Genomic DNA, 14,302 nt, shown 5'->3' with positions numbered 1-14,302 from the left:
TGGATGGCAAAGAGGCATCTCTTTATTTATAAAGCACTTTGGGTTGGTTTTCTCTCCACAAGCCTGCAGATACTCCAACAGCATCAAGGCAATAACATTTCCTATTGTTTTAACAAGGTCATCTGTGGAGGCAGAGAGCACAACTACTGCCATCTATAATCACCTAGACCTTGGAGCAGGTTATTGCATGCTATTGATCCCTGCTGTGGTTTATCGGGAATGAAACCAATTGGAGATAAAGGATCTGAGTAGCCTCAGATACTTATATTTGGCTGTGTACTCTGCATGTTGTTGGTGCCACCAGCTAACCCTTTAATCATCTGGCTAGCTGTGCCTGTAACTATATACGGAAATGGCGTACCCTGCCAGGGCATCCAGGATGAAGAGGATCTAGTACGCCTCCTGGATGTTCTGGCTCAGAAACTGTTCTTTTGACCACAAGCTTCGGCGATAAGGTGTAAGCAACAGAAACTTCTGCAGAGTTGGACTCTGAAGAGTCATTGAAATGGCTGCTATGGGAATGCCTGAGGTTGTGGTGGCTGAAGCCATGTACAGGAACGGAAAGCAGTCCTACAGTATCTTTAGCCAGGACAGGATGGACAACGTCAGGCTGGAAAAGAGAGACATCAGTCAGATGTGCATGTTCTGTGACTTGGAGTTTATAAGATACAAGTGCTGGACGTTTTTAGTAAATACTGTGGTTTCAACTAGGGAACAGGAATTTTGGTGACCTTTAGGGAGGTTTGGCTACACATTTAAACACACACATTCTCTAATAGCCAGTAGATTTTTAGGGCCAAAATGCATCTATTGTTGCACCAATGGAAACCCTGAACGTGTCCTATGAAGTCAGTGACATTCTCAGACCCAAAAGTGATATCGTTGCTAACACTGCTGCTGTTCCAGAGGTAGTAGTGATGGGACTACTGGACTCCAAGCAAGCAATACAGCCAGAACACTATCTAATCCTGCTCTGACCACACCTAGGTCAAAACACCAGCAGGCCTGAGCCTTGGTATAGTCAAGCACTCCTGCTATGACTGTCACAAGTGGATATGCTTTAGTGATAGTGGTGATGGGAATTTAAAAACATGGCTGATATAGATTAGTCCCTGAGTCTGATTTCATCTAGAGCAGGCTTGTCCAACATACGGCCCGTGGGCCGCCATGCGGCCCGCCAAGCCATTTTCTGTGGCCCGAGGTCCCTTGCTCAGGATAGGCAGGTGGGGGAGGGGAGGGGAGCTGCTCACTTCCACAGGGCCGGGCTCGCATAACCTCCCACGTCATGCGAGCCGGGTCCCGCTGCCGCCCCAAGGGCTGTGCGGCATGGGGTGCCCTGGCTGCGCCTGACGGGATGAGCTGAGGACAGCACCCGCTTTTACTTGTCTCCAGCTTGGGCCCTTGCCCCTGGCGTCCCGCCTGCCTTCCAGGACCCGCTGGGCAGAGCGAGGCAGTGGCAGCCTGTGTCCGCTGGGCCCCACACTCCGGGCTCCCAGTGCTGAGGCCACCGGGGCTGCATGCACGGGCAGCCAGGCACCATGGTGAGCAGGGCCATGTGGGTGGGCGAGCAAGGGGCTGCAGTGCAGCAGCCACCTCGCTCTAGCCCCCCTCGGGCAGCGCTGGCTCGTGGGGCTGCGCTGCTCGGGTGTGGCCCCGGGGGGGAGGGGAGATTGTCGCTTCCTGCAGCGGCAACTGCCTGCGCCCTCCCAGGGGCCATTTGCCTTCACCGCAGGGAGGCGTGGAGGAGCAGAGTGGCCTGTGTTCCCCTGAGGCCTTCCCCCGCCAGGAACTGCCATGGGGAGACCAGGCCTGAGACCCTGCCAGGCTGGGAACTGGCTTCGCTCCCGCAGTTCCGCTGTCCCCCATCTCACGCATTGGCTGGGCCCCACCCACGCCTGCCCAGCACTGCTAAGACTTTGGGCAGCGGTGTTGCTGGTGTGGGCAAGGCCTGGGGAAGCAGTGGCATAGGCGGCCCCTTGGCCTGCGTGAGAGCACCGGTTACATTGGTTTGGTCACATATTTTAACAAAGCTGTCAAATATCTTGTTGCGTTGCCTTCAAATGGTGGTCGTAGTAGGCAGAAGAGGGGCCCCAGCTGTTGGGATGGCTGGTCCAGGACATCATTTTCTGTAGTTTGTCACTAGCTGAGCACAGGTGCGGGTTTATGCCAGCTTTGCCTTATTTCAGGCTTGTCCAACATATGGCCCGTGGGGTCATAAAATATGAATATGGCTCGCTGGCCCACTGGGTGATAAAAAATTCATGATCTGGCCCCACACTCAAAAAGGTTGGACACCCCTGATCTAGAGGCTACTAGCAACAAGGTCCCCACTGACCTCATCTCCTGAGATTGATGTTCACTTTTGGATCTATCTCCTGGCCCTTTTTGCTTACTTCTAGCGAGTCCTCAACCCTAGTGAACACAACTGGACACAGTCTGACTGGTGTTTGGACCTGATTAATTCAGAGAGTGTGGTGGATACCCAACAGAATGCATTCAGGCAAAGAACCTGGACCATAGTTTGCACCATCAGCCATAACCATGTCCAACTCTGGTTGAGGAGACCAAGAAGCAGCAATGTCCAACTGTGCGGGGTAAACATGGCACAATTTCTGGAAAAAAAACAGCTTAACACAGACAAGATCAACCTTTATCAGGTTCTATGAATTGAATTTAACCTCTTGAGTTGCATCAAGTAGCTAGTGCAATCTGGGAAATAGGTAAGTTCAGAGCAGGTGCTCCAAACAGTTCTTAATAATGCAAGAAATGTCAAGACACAATAAGAAAGTATTAGCAACAAAGGAAATATTTAGGGTGCTCATACCTGAGGAGCATAGACTTCACACTCCACCTGTATGTTTTCGTTGGGAACGTGCATGACTGATCCAACACAGAAGCCAAATGTCTGTCAAAATTAGAGGGAAGTTAAAGAAACCACAAATACAAAGAGGAGGATTATTGCAATGCAATGTCTATGTGACTGTATAGTCCAAAAGATACCAACCTTCCAAAATGCCATACATGTTTGATCTAAACTGCAAAATTCTTGTTTTTGAGGCCAGCTCCCATTAAAATCATCTGTGTTTAAATGTCTGTCTAGGTATGTGTGTCTGTGTATGAGTGTAGAGGGAGGGCAGAGAGGTGAAAGGCTAACACATACAGCAAAACTATATGGGATACTTACCTTATACAGACATTCAGTTTCTCCTAGGAGAGGCACTGCTCTCCCAGAGAAACCAGGAGTCTTTTATTCTCCCAGAGTAAAAATGCAACTCCAGGAGAAAAATTACCTGGGGACAACCAGGGTTAAATATTTCCCAGAACAATTTCTCCTGGGAGAGCGAGTGTCTGTACATACTATGGATCATCTCTCAGAAGCAAACATAGTCCTCTGGCATTCTTCCCTTCCCCCCTTAGGATGACAATATGTCACGTGCTGGACTCTGCTGCTCTAGTAAGGAGCAGAACAGGTCCCTTTTTCAATCCCTACACTGTACTGCTGAGAAACAGACTGACCATGGGCAGTCTGGGCCAGCCAATAAGAGCTGCCCTATCCACTGCTGCTATCTGTCACCAGGAGAATATGGGAGCCTACAGAGCATGCTTAAATGTGTGCAGGACCTCCTGCCCCCCAGCTTCACAGTATCAGTACTGCAAGCTCTTTACTCTTTAGGGCCTTAGCATTTGAATGTCTATATATGTGGCTCTGGGTAAATTTCCCAGATTATTTAAATGTGTATACGCAGCCTGAGTATCTTTAGATTCAAGAGGTGAAGAGCTAAGCTGAACCTAAGGGTCTTGGGAATTCAGTTAGTAACACAAAGTGTATTAACAACACCTACACTCTTAAGTATTTCAGGATAGGCACTGACTTGCTATGGCATCCACCACAGTGAGGCTGAAGTTTCCAAGAGCTATTGCAATACAAATCACAGCTAACAACCTATGCCCTTGTTTAAGAGAGATGTTCTGTAATTCCCTGGGCCTTACTTTTTAAGAGGGTTCATCAAAATATATAACCCCTGTATGACAGAAGGGGAAAAGAGGTAAGGGAGACTTAGAAATTGTATCACTGAGAGGAAACAACCCTTGCACCCTGTCTCCATAATGGTCCAGTGTAATGTGGTTCATCTCTCTACCTGAAGTGGATTGGTCAGAAAGATCGTTTCAGCATACTTACAGCTTGATCCCCAGATAGCGCCTGACAGGCCTCCGCATGTTCACTGGCATCTTTGCTTGAGCAGTTAGTGGCAGAAATTGCAAACTCGACAAAGATGGCATTAGGGGCCTTTGGATAAAACATGAATATTCGTTTAATCCTCTTTCCAGCCTGACACTACAGAACTGCTGAGACAAGGTAAAGGGCTGAATTCTCTAAGAAGCCTGTGGGAGTTTCAGCTTTGCAAAACCACTGGCATCTGAGGAAATTCACAGGGTTAGGATGCCACAGATCCCTTTGCAAAATCTAAGCCACTGAACATTGCCCAGTTACTACCAAAGGAAAATTCCATTTTAAAATACAGCAGTGATCATAATTCCACCAGCTACAGTCTAAGCCACATAGAACAGACTCTTCTGGCAATCAGAAAATTGTAGGACACATGGAGTGGGTGATTAATCCTCCTAGCTTCTTTTAATTTCTGTAAATGCCATGTTATTAGCAGTCCCGAAACAGATTGTGCCCTGTGAATTTCAAAGCTGCTACTAGAGGCAAAGCACTCTAAGCCAGGGGTTGGCAACCTCAAGCCCTTGAGCTGGACCTGACCCACAAAGAGTCTGGATCCAGCCCACGATGGTCTGATCTGGCCCATGGTAGGGGGTGGGGTGGGGGATTGGTGACATGCAGTGGCATGTGCACCAGTGCTGGGTGCCAGCTTGAAGGGGCTATATTCTGTGTTCCCAAGCCACCTGCTCCAGCCCTCCCTGCTCCGCAGCCTCCTTGCTCTCTTGCCCTGTATTGCTTTTCCTCATTGCCCAGTCCACACTCTCTACTGTCACTGGCCATGGTTTTTGGCAGCAGTTGGTAAGTGGAGGCTGCGTTACGGAGGCAAATATGTAGCCCAGAATAGGGATGGCTAGGGCAGCAGCAGGGGATTGGCAGCCCACTGTGACAGCCAGGTCAGAAGTGGGGGTCTGCCATTAATAAAAGTTGACTGACTTTTGCTCCAAGCAAACATGTAAAGCAATACTGAGGGGAAGCAGCCTTTCTCCATGTGAATTAGCAGGCACACTTAACAGTGCTTTAAGCAGTGCCTTCAATACTGGAATCAGTACAGTCTGACAAAGGGCTACAATCCCTTGCATGGTTTAAATGAGATACATGCCTTCCCTATGTGCTTCTGCAATGGCTTTTACTATACCTGCATCTGAGCTCGTGCAATCTCAATGAGCGTAAAGTAGACATCATTTGTGCTGTGATACTGGTCAAGGAGGAGTTCAACTGTCTTCACCACCCGAGTATCATTTAATGGAATCAGTAATGGACAGTCAGGGCAGATTTTAATGATGTCTTCAGCTGAGTCTAGAGAAGAGACAGGGCAGATGATATTTTCATCAGATTACAGGTTATTTCTGAAAGCATTATAGATCTGTTCAAGGGCACAGGCCGCTATTTTACATGCCCAGTTCCAAATTGTTGCATAATTGGTGTTGCTGTACAGTGCAAAAAAATTGCTGCATTTCACTTCTCAGATGGCAGCATGGGGAAAGGGGGACATTTGACTTTTTCCTGCTAATTCTTGGAATCTTGCTTTACACAAAAGTGCTCTAGGCTTCAGTATCTCAATTGTTAAGGTTCTTGCTAACCAGCAAGCTCTGCGACATCAGTGAGAGTTTGTCTTAAGAAAAATAGATATGGACTTCAGCATGCAGCCTCTTCTTGTGAAAGCATATGAGAGAAGTTAAAGGAGTTTCCAAGTTACTAGAATTGTTTGGCTGCATGTGGGTGTGTGACTCCTTCCGTCATCCAGCTTGTGAAATCTACCTAGTAGGAGGAACAAATAGATGGGAAGAAAAGTACTAATGTCTGTCCATAATTATACCCACCTAAGTTCATTGACTCACTGAGGTCAATAAACTTAGGCACATGTAATTATGGACAGGTCTAAGTGAGGGCAGAAATTGGCCATGATTTCCTATACTTATGTATGATAAAGTTTTTGTTAGTCTATAGGATGCAACTTTACTCTGCCTTCTTCCTGACTTCAGACAAACACAGCTAACTACCTCTCTCTTCTCATGATTTCGTAAGACAGAGCTACTGAGCTGGTGGGTTGTGACATGGTAACGATGGGGGTTACCTCTTGGGTTGTGCCCCACTGGCTGAGAAAGAAGTCCAACTGCTCGGTAACCCAAGCAGTGGGGGAAAGAAGCAATTTATTTTCTCTCTGCACTTCCCTGCTGCTTCTTCACCCATGATTGCCCTAAATTCACACCCTACCCCAGAGGAAGGCCTTTACCTGGAGATGAGTGACAGCTTGCAGCTAATACAGAGAGCTTTCCATCCTTCCTGAGCAATTTAACATCACAGTCTCCTTCAACAGCCTAGAGGTACAAAAGCAAAGGGTAACATCATCCTGTCAGAAGGAGTTTCATGAGAAGAAACCAGTATTGGAAGAGGACAGCTCTTTCTGACTTCAGAAGAACAGGCTTCAGCAGTGTCCTTGCAGCAAGTCCAGTCTGGCTACAGAAGAGCCAGACAAACCTTTCTCAATATAAAGTCTTGCTTACACAGCAGCCATGGTGGGTCCTGGCACTGAGAGGCTCCTGCATGCCCTGTTATACCACCCCATACCTTTGGGCACGCTCCAATCCCAGAAGTTCACTAGTGGAGTTGACCCAGGGTCATCCCAAGCATGGAGGAGTAGCTTCACTGGAGTACTTCAGGTTTGAAGCATGTCAGGGACATGGGTGGGCAAGCCTCTCATGGAGACAACCTGCTGCTACTGTTGTGTAGACAAGCCCTAAGAGGCAGACCTGGGCTGCAAAGCTGTGATCCCAGCCTGCATCTCAAAGGAGTCAGGAGCTCAAGGATGTCCAGCTGAAGGACTTTAGTTGAAGCCCATCTCTGATAAAACATAAAGCAAGTGATTTCAGTACACGTATTTGTAATCAAGAGCTTCAGTAGAATCACCTTCAACACTCCCATGAAGCCAATCTTGGTCAATGGGAGAAAGCCTGGCTTCATGGTATATGAGATCCAAGAGGAGCGGAGATACTGACAGTCAACGGTATGGTCAGTGGACAAGGGGAACAGGTGGAGAGAGCCCTGACCTGGAACACTGGACCAAAACCCTGGTGACCACGGGTTATAAACAGACATCACTAAATGAAGCAGATCAGCTGGGCTGGGCTGGATTTGGGATCTGTCCTTGCACAGCTGATCTGGTTCACTGAGTGAGATGGACATTGCCTCTTGTCTCATGGGGTGCAGCCCCTGCCACTTTTGGGAATGGCAGGCAGGGGCTTGATTCTGTGGCACAACACCTGGAGCACATTTCTGCAAATGGGAGAACCCTGGGGGATCCCTGGGTGCGACTTTCCAAGTGGGGAACTCCAGGGTCTCCCTGCTCGCAGAGGCATGTCCAAAGTTGGAATCTCTTGGCACACCTCTGCAAGCAGGGAAACCTGGGGTGTCCCACTTGCAGAGATGTGCCCAGGGATTTTGATTTGGGGAGTTCCTGTGTAACAGGGAAACCTAGGCAGGCACTTCCAGGGCTTCAAGGGCCTGATTCTGCATGCCCAGGGAATTCCTAGCAGGAACGCCAGCCTGGGCCAGCTGGAGAGCATGAGCAGTCCAAAGCTGCCCATATTTTCCACCATAAAACAGATATCTGCTGCAATATAACTACACAAATTAATATTATCTTTTGTTGTGGCCACATATTTAGGCATTTGCAGCATGACAAAGGGCATGAGCATCTGTTTGCTTTTACTTTGCGCTACCATAAAAATGTTTATGGTGGCCTAAAGGTGATGTCTCTTTACAGCAATTGGGAGAGTGAATCCCAGATCAGATCCAGCTGTGACCAGTTTGGCCCAGTTTCTGGAAACCCTTGGTTGAAAATTGAAAATCTGGCTCTGTTTTCTGCTCAGAATCCACCCCCACCTTGTTTTGGTTTCAAAGGATTTTCAGGTCTTGGTCTAATGTGTATAAAATGTGCAGATGGCCACTTAAATTCTAATTAAGACTTATATTGAGGACATTAGCCTCAATTCTGTTTTCAGTAGCCAGCCAGTGCTATAGCCCCACTACTAAAAGTCCCAAATCCAACTCAGGGAAGCCAAGTTTTGCACTGATGCAACTTCTCACACTTTTGGCCTCCTGAACTCCTGGGTAGGCCCTTCAGTCCTTCTGTGGACCTCGGGCGTTATTTCTCTCAGTCTCCTGCTCTGTGAAAAGCGGCTAATATTCCTCTTTCACAGAGAGGTCAAACTCAACATTTGCTGAGTTCATCCGCCTCCTTGGAAGAAAGCCATGAGAGGAAGGAAAAGATGTAAATTATTATTATCTATGCAAATAAGAAGAGCTGAGTATCAGCTTTGAGCTTTATGAGGCTGGTCTCAAAGGAGGCTTTTGCCCTAGAAAAGGAGAAAACTGGTAGGCCGGAGTAGCAGGCGAAAGCTACTCTCTGCCCACTATAAACTCACATCATGAACTGCACAATCATATGTAACTACAAAACTTGGACTGATTTCAGGTACTCACATGACCAGTCAGTTCCCGTACAGTACAGTTTTCAAGAGGCAGAGGGTTCAAAACGTGACACTTGGTTTCCAGTAAGTCGAGCTCGAGTATCACTCTCTCACTACTAGGCCCCTGGAAGGGAAAGACAAGGATTTTGCTAATGAATTCCCCAAACATCATCAGCTTTCCTCTGCAGGATGAGATTCTGGTTGGCTTTGCCCTGGGAGAAAAGCAGTCAGGAGCTAGTTATTATGATTACTCTGTACCAGAACTGTCCAACTTCTAGGTGGCCAGGGGCTGAATGCCACTTGGACCCTCAGCTGCACCATGCCCTGTGCCCCTCTGCCCGGCCACTGTACAGCCCCTGCACTGCACTGCACTGCATGCCCACAGGGTCACCCCCAGCATTGCCATACAGCACTGCTGTGCTCCCTGGGGTGGGGGCAAACAGCGAAAACCAGAGGAAGGATGCAGACTCCAACTGGTGCTACAGCTGGAGCAATAGGAGAAGCACTGGCCAGATAGGAGGCCAAGGGCTGCAACTTAACCTGTACAGAGCCACATGCAGTTCATGAGCTGCCAGTTGGACATCCTTGGTCTATAGGAACAAAAAGTTCACATCATTAGTTGATGTAAAATGACTCCGTTCCAGAGTCATGAGTGAAATTACACTGATTTTTGCCACCTAAGAACTGGTTTGGAGTGCCTGCTCTTAATTCAGGGCTCTAAAGAAAAAGACTAGAACCCAAAGCCAGTTTTTCTGAGTTTGTGCTTCCCAGTAATACTTTAAGACAGGCGTGTAGTTTGGCATATGGAAAACTATAGAGAGTAAATCCATGGCTTGATATGAAGGTACCAGACAAAATGCCTTCCGATACAAGCCTGGTGCTCTGGTTGAGGGGAAAACCCCAGATTCCTTGCTGGTCTGAACTGGCCTTATCCCGCTGACCTCAGTGAAACTTTACTGAATTGCACCAGGTGAGCATCAGGCCCATTACTCTTGCAGGCCCCTTTCTGGTTAGACCTTTCAGCTAGAACAGGGGTCAGTAACCTGTGGCCCACAGAGCCATTGGATCCACCCCATGGGATTGAGGCTTCAGTGGTATTCAGTGTCAGGGCATTGCCTGCACCGTGCCACACTGCTCTGACTGGGCAGCTGGGTGGCCAGGAGGCTGGGCAGTGGGGAGCTTTCCCATTCTGCACCACAGCCAAGCAGTGGGGAGAAGCAGCAGCAGTGGTAACAGCTGAGTCCTTGCACTGGCCTTATTCTCTCCTCCCCAGCCTTGGATGCTCTGCAGTAACTACCCCTGTGCTGGTTCAGCCCTAACAAGAGCAAAACAAGATCACTTCACTGTAGATCTCATTCTGATCTCATTAAAATCTGTTTGAATCTGCTGAAAATGCCAGCGGCTTCAGTTGGATTATGGCTAATTTATTCTAGTGGCTTACCTGCCTTCCTTTCTCAGTTATATATGGGTATATGTCGCATTTATGCCCACTTTGAGGCCTTTCTAGTCTGCAGCGTTGTGTAAAAGGGTCATGGTGTAGAGGTGGTTATACAGAACAACTGCTAATTCTTAGTTAAACTAACTGCTCAATGAAATACTGGGCCAACATCAGGGGCAGGTGTAACGCCATTAATATCATAGAGCTCTGCAAGGAATAAATTTAGCCAAATAAGACTTATCTACTTTGCAAGGTTTATCCTCACAATTTGAGTCCCCATATTAGCTTCTAGGCATATAAATGAGCTTCTTGTGTCAATGCTAATCTGCCCCAATAAAGAGGTCATTGAGCCCATCACAACTATCATACTAATCCTACTTAAAATCTCTCTCTCTTTTTTTTTTTGAAGAGACACATTCCATCCTCAAGACTTTGGGCCAAACTTTCAGGTCATGTAAATCCATGTAACACTGATGTAGTCAATGGGGACGTGCTAATCTACACCACCTGGCCCTACATTGGTCCTACACCTGGCCCTACATCAGTCATTTCTGAGCATTTTCTGTTCTAGCACACCTTCTAAAGCAGCCTTACTTTTCTATTGTCTGTATCACTTACCGTGGGCAAGACACGCAGTTTCTCAATTCTGTTTAAAGCATACTTGTATCCATGAGCATGGTGGGCGTTGATGTAGTCCACAGCTACTGCAGCTGCTTCCTCCCCTTCTGGGCTATCACAGTCCCTCATACCTAAGGGAGGTGATGGCCCAATTGGTTTAGGCCCATGTGGCTTAGTTTGGTAGACTGCAATCTGAACAAGCAGTATTAAAGCTACGAATGCCTTCATGGCTGTTAGAGGAAAGCTGATCTCTTTCAGTACACTCAATCTAGGAAGAACGTTCTAACGGTTAGCTGAAAGTAACTAGCTGGGGTCTCATTTATATAATAGGCCGCAACAAAAATTTGCGTCAGGGCAAGACTGCTATCTGTCCCAGTTCCAAGAAGGTATTGCAAACAATGAAAGAGAAAAGTAAATGTTAGGACATCAAACTGCCTGATTAATATTAGCCAAAGTAAATTTTATCCAGTAGGACATTGCAAAGTCTGCTAAAAAGAAGATGGCATCAGCAAAAAAATATAAGATAGTTTTCAGTACTCAGTTAACAATCAAGAACAGTGCATGAGAGATGAAAGCACTCCCTACTGCTAAGAGAGGTTGCAGCGATACCGGAACAAATTCAGCACTATGGTAAACAGACCAAATTGCTTTGAACCCACAAGGTTTGACTTTCCTTTCACACCTGTGTAAATCAGGAGTAAATTGAGTGAGATCAACAGCATGGTAAAAGAATGAATGGAATCAGAATCAGCTCAATTCACTCAAATAAGTGCTGGACTAAACGATGTTGTGACTTTGGTCACTGGCTGCATTAGTAGGAGGAGGAGATACACAGGTTCAGCACTTTCTGGTATGCTGTGAACGTGGTCAGATCCAGGATTTTGAAAAGGGGGTTGCAGATGATGTGATACATCATCATCATATATAACACAACATGTTTTTCTCCAGTGAAAAAGAAGCTAGAGAATTTACTCTTATGCTAGGGACCTAGGGCTGTATTAATCAGTTTAAGATCAAAGCAAAAAACAAATATAACTTCATTGGAATTTGCATGAATTTGCTGTATCATACATTGTGTATAAAAAATGTAACCAGCTAGGCAAAAAATAATCAAAAAAGATGTTGTTTCATAAGTCCTGTAGTCATTCAAATAAAATGTATATCTCTGTTTTACATTCATAAAACAATCTAGCTGTCTTGAGTATATTGGCAGTGTCTTCAGTGACTCACTAAAGGTTCTTTCCACACCTGAGTTAACATTTCCACACCTGAGTTATTGCTTTTAGCTAGGGTTAAAAACAATTTGCAGAGATGTAAAAATAGGAGTTAGATTACCAGGAACAGCTAACAGACGTAAGAATTGCACAAGAAAAGAAAGCTTAATTAGTGGAACATCAAGACCATTAAAAAGGGAGCGAGTGTCATTGACACCTGTGGAATGACGAGTTTAGAACAGGGGTGGGCAAAATGCAGCCCGGAGGCTGGATGTGGCCTGCCAGGTCATACTATCCAGTTCGTGGGGCCCCTAAAAAATGTAGAAAATTAATATTAATCTGCCCTGAGCTGCCTGTCATGCAGCCCTTAATGGCTTTCTGAAACTCAGTAAGCAGACCTCTGCCCAAAATAATTGCCCACCCCTGGTTTAGAAGGAATCAGGCAGATTATAATGAACCATGATGTCAGTTGACTCCCTCACTGCTGCCTGAATAGAAATGCAGATGTCCCTCCCAGACAGTTAGTCTTGAACTTTAGGTGGAGCAGGAATCAAAGCAGGAGAGGGGGGGAAGGTGCAACTGCACCAGTGCACCCCCACCCCACTACCCGACCGGATCCTCCCCTGGCCATGAATTCATTTTCAGTTACCTTGAGAAAAACTGGAATAACTCCAGTATATTTATTATAACTTACTAGAGTGCACCAGGGTAGAATTTGACCCAAAGGCATTCTTCAGTATAGCCAACTGACCTCAGTGGAAATTTTACTGATGTAGAGAGAGCAGATCTGAAGTCTGACTCATAGAGCACAACATATTTACTGTTCTTATGTGCTTGTAAACCAAGGGCAAAATCCTGTAGCCCTTGTTCACATTGATGGTCATATTTAGTTGACTGGGACTGAATGCACAAGGATGACAGGATTGACTCTTGAGGTTCACAAGACACACACAGTCACAACACTGTCAAAAAGCAGAAAAGGCTGTGGTGGGGAAGTGTAATGCATTTGAACAACAGGCAGATGAGATGTAGAACAGGGCATGGAATTATTTTTGATAAGGTGAAGAAGGTAAGAATGAAATCTCTTGAGGAGTTTGGTTGGCATCATCCAGAATGTAACCCATTAGTGGAGGGTTCTTAATTCTGCAAACAAAAGCATAACAGGTCAGTAGGTTCTAGTTTGGAGCTAGACAAGTCCAAGATAGAAATAAGAAACATTATTTTTTTAACAGTAAGTAAAATAAACCACTTCAGCAATTTACTAAAGTGTGATTCTCAATCATTTGATGTCTTTAGATAACTAAAGTTGTCTTTACTAACTCAACCAGAAATTAAGGACTTGATATAGAGAAATTACAAGGGGAGGCTTTATGGCCTCTGTTATCCAGATGGCTGGACTAGAGGATCATAATGGTGTCTTCTGGCTTTAAAGTGTTTGAATCTGTATGTCCATTAAGCCCTTTTAATAAGGCTAGTAATTGGCAGCAGACTCAAAACAAATGATACGCAAATCTCAAGAGGTTTGGAAGTATCAAGTCTGAAGGCTTACGTAAACCTGGCAAGACTGTAAAACAGGACTCAAAACCATGTCCAAACAGGTTACCCGGTGTCACTGTGTCCTTTGTATGGGACTGGGAAATGTAGAAGGGAATGGAAATGGCAAATGATGAAGAAGACTGTAACAGTGCACCAGCCCCCGATCCTGTTATGGTCTGGGCAAGCCTGCTGGACCAGAGCCTTCCCAGGGTCTTACAGGGAGTGAGGGGCACTGTGATGTGCATGAGTGGGCCACAGTGACAAATCCCTATGAGTCTAGTGGAAACGGAAGAGGCCTGCTGGAGCAAGTCCCACCCAGCTGATGGGAGTTGCCTTCCATTAGCCCTGAGTATTCTTCTGGAAGTTAAAGGAGATGATCGGCAGATTGGAAATTGCCTGGTAAGGGGAACACACGGGAAGCAGCACAATCAATGCAAGCTACATGGAAACATGACACTGGAACCAGAGCCAGCACAAAACCTGGGATCAGGGCTTGGTTGGAGCCCTGGAACATAAGAGACCGGCAAATTGAAGGGAGTGCCTGGAGATCCCTGACCCTGGGAATCAGAGCCAGCCTGGGCCACAGGTAATAAAGATCCATTGATTGCTAGGGCACGGAAAAGAAAGCCAGCGGGAGACAGAGAGAGTCAGGCCTGTGTGCGACCTGAAAGTGATGATGCGCAGGGCCAGGAATTAAGATGGACTTGCATTGAGGGGTAGGAAAAACCCTAGGGCAAAGGAAAGAAATAATGGAGGCAACCCAAGGACCACACCTTAGGTACTGAAGTTGACCTTTAGCAGT

At 46.5% G+C, this 14,302-nt stretch overlaps 1 protein-coding gene across 1 annotated transcript; it reads right to left on the bottom strand.

Moving 5' to 3' along the window:
* On the bottom strand, positions 1-11,031 carry AHSG (alpha 2-HS glycoprotein). Its single transcript, XM_006017125.3, has 7 exons — positions 10,751-11,031; positions 8,708-8,818; positions 6,459-6,543; positions 5,361-5,521; positions 4,181-4,288; positions 2,825-2,905; positions 1-610 (listed from the first exon to the last, which is right to left on the bottom strand). Exons 1-7 carry the CDS (start codon positions 10,976-10,978, stop codon positions 341-343), a joined length of 1,044 nt encoding a protein of 347 aa, XP_006017187.1. The 5' UTR covers positions 10,979-11,031; the 3' UTR covers positions 1-340.
* Positions 11,032-14,302: the final 3,271 nt, after the last annotated feature.

The sequence above is a fragment of the Alligator sinensis genome, unplaced genomic scaffold, assembly GCF_000455745.1.
Source record: "Alligator sinensis unplaced genomic scaffold, ASM45574v1 scaffold301_2, whole genome shotgun sequence".
Taxonomy (NCBI): domain Eukaryota; kingdom Metazoa; phylum Chordata; order Crocodylia; family Alligatoridae; genus Alligator; species Alligator sinensis.
This window is presented reverse-complemented; position numbering and strand designations above follow the sequence as displayed.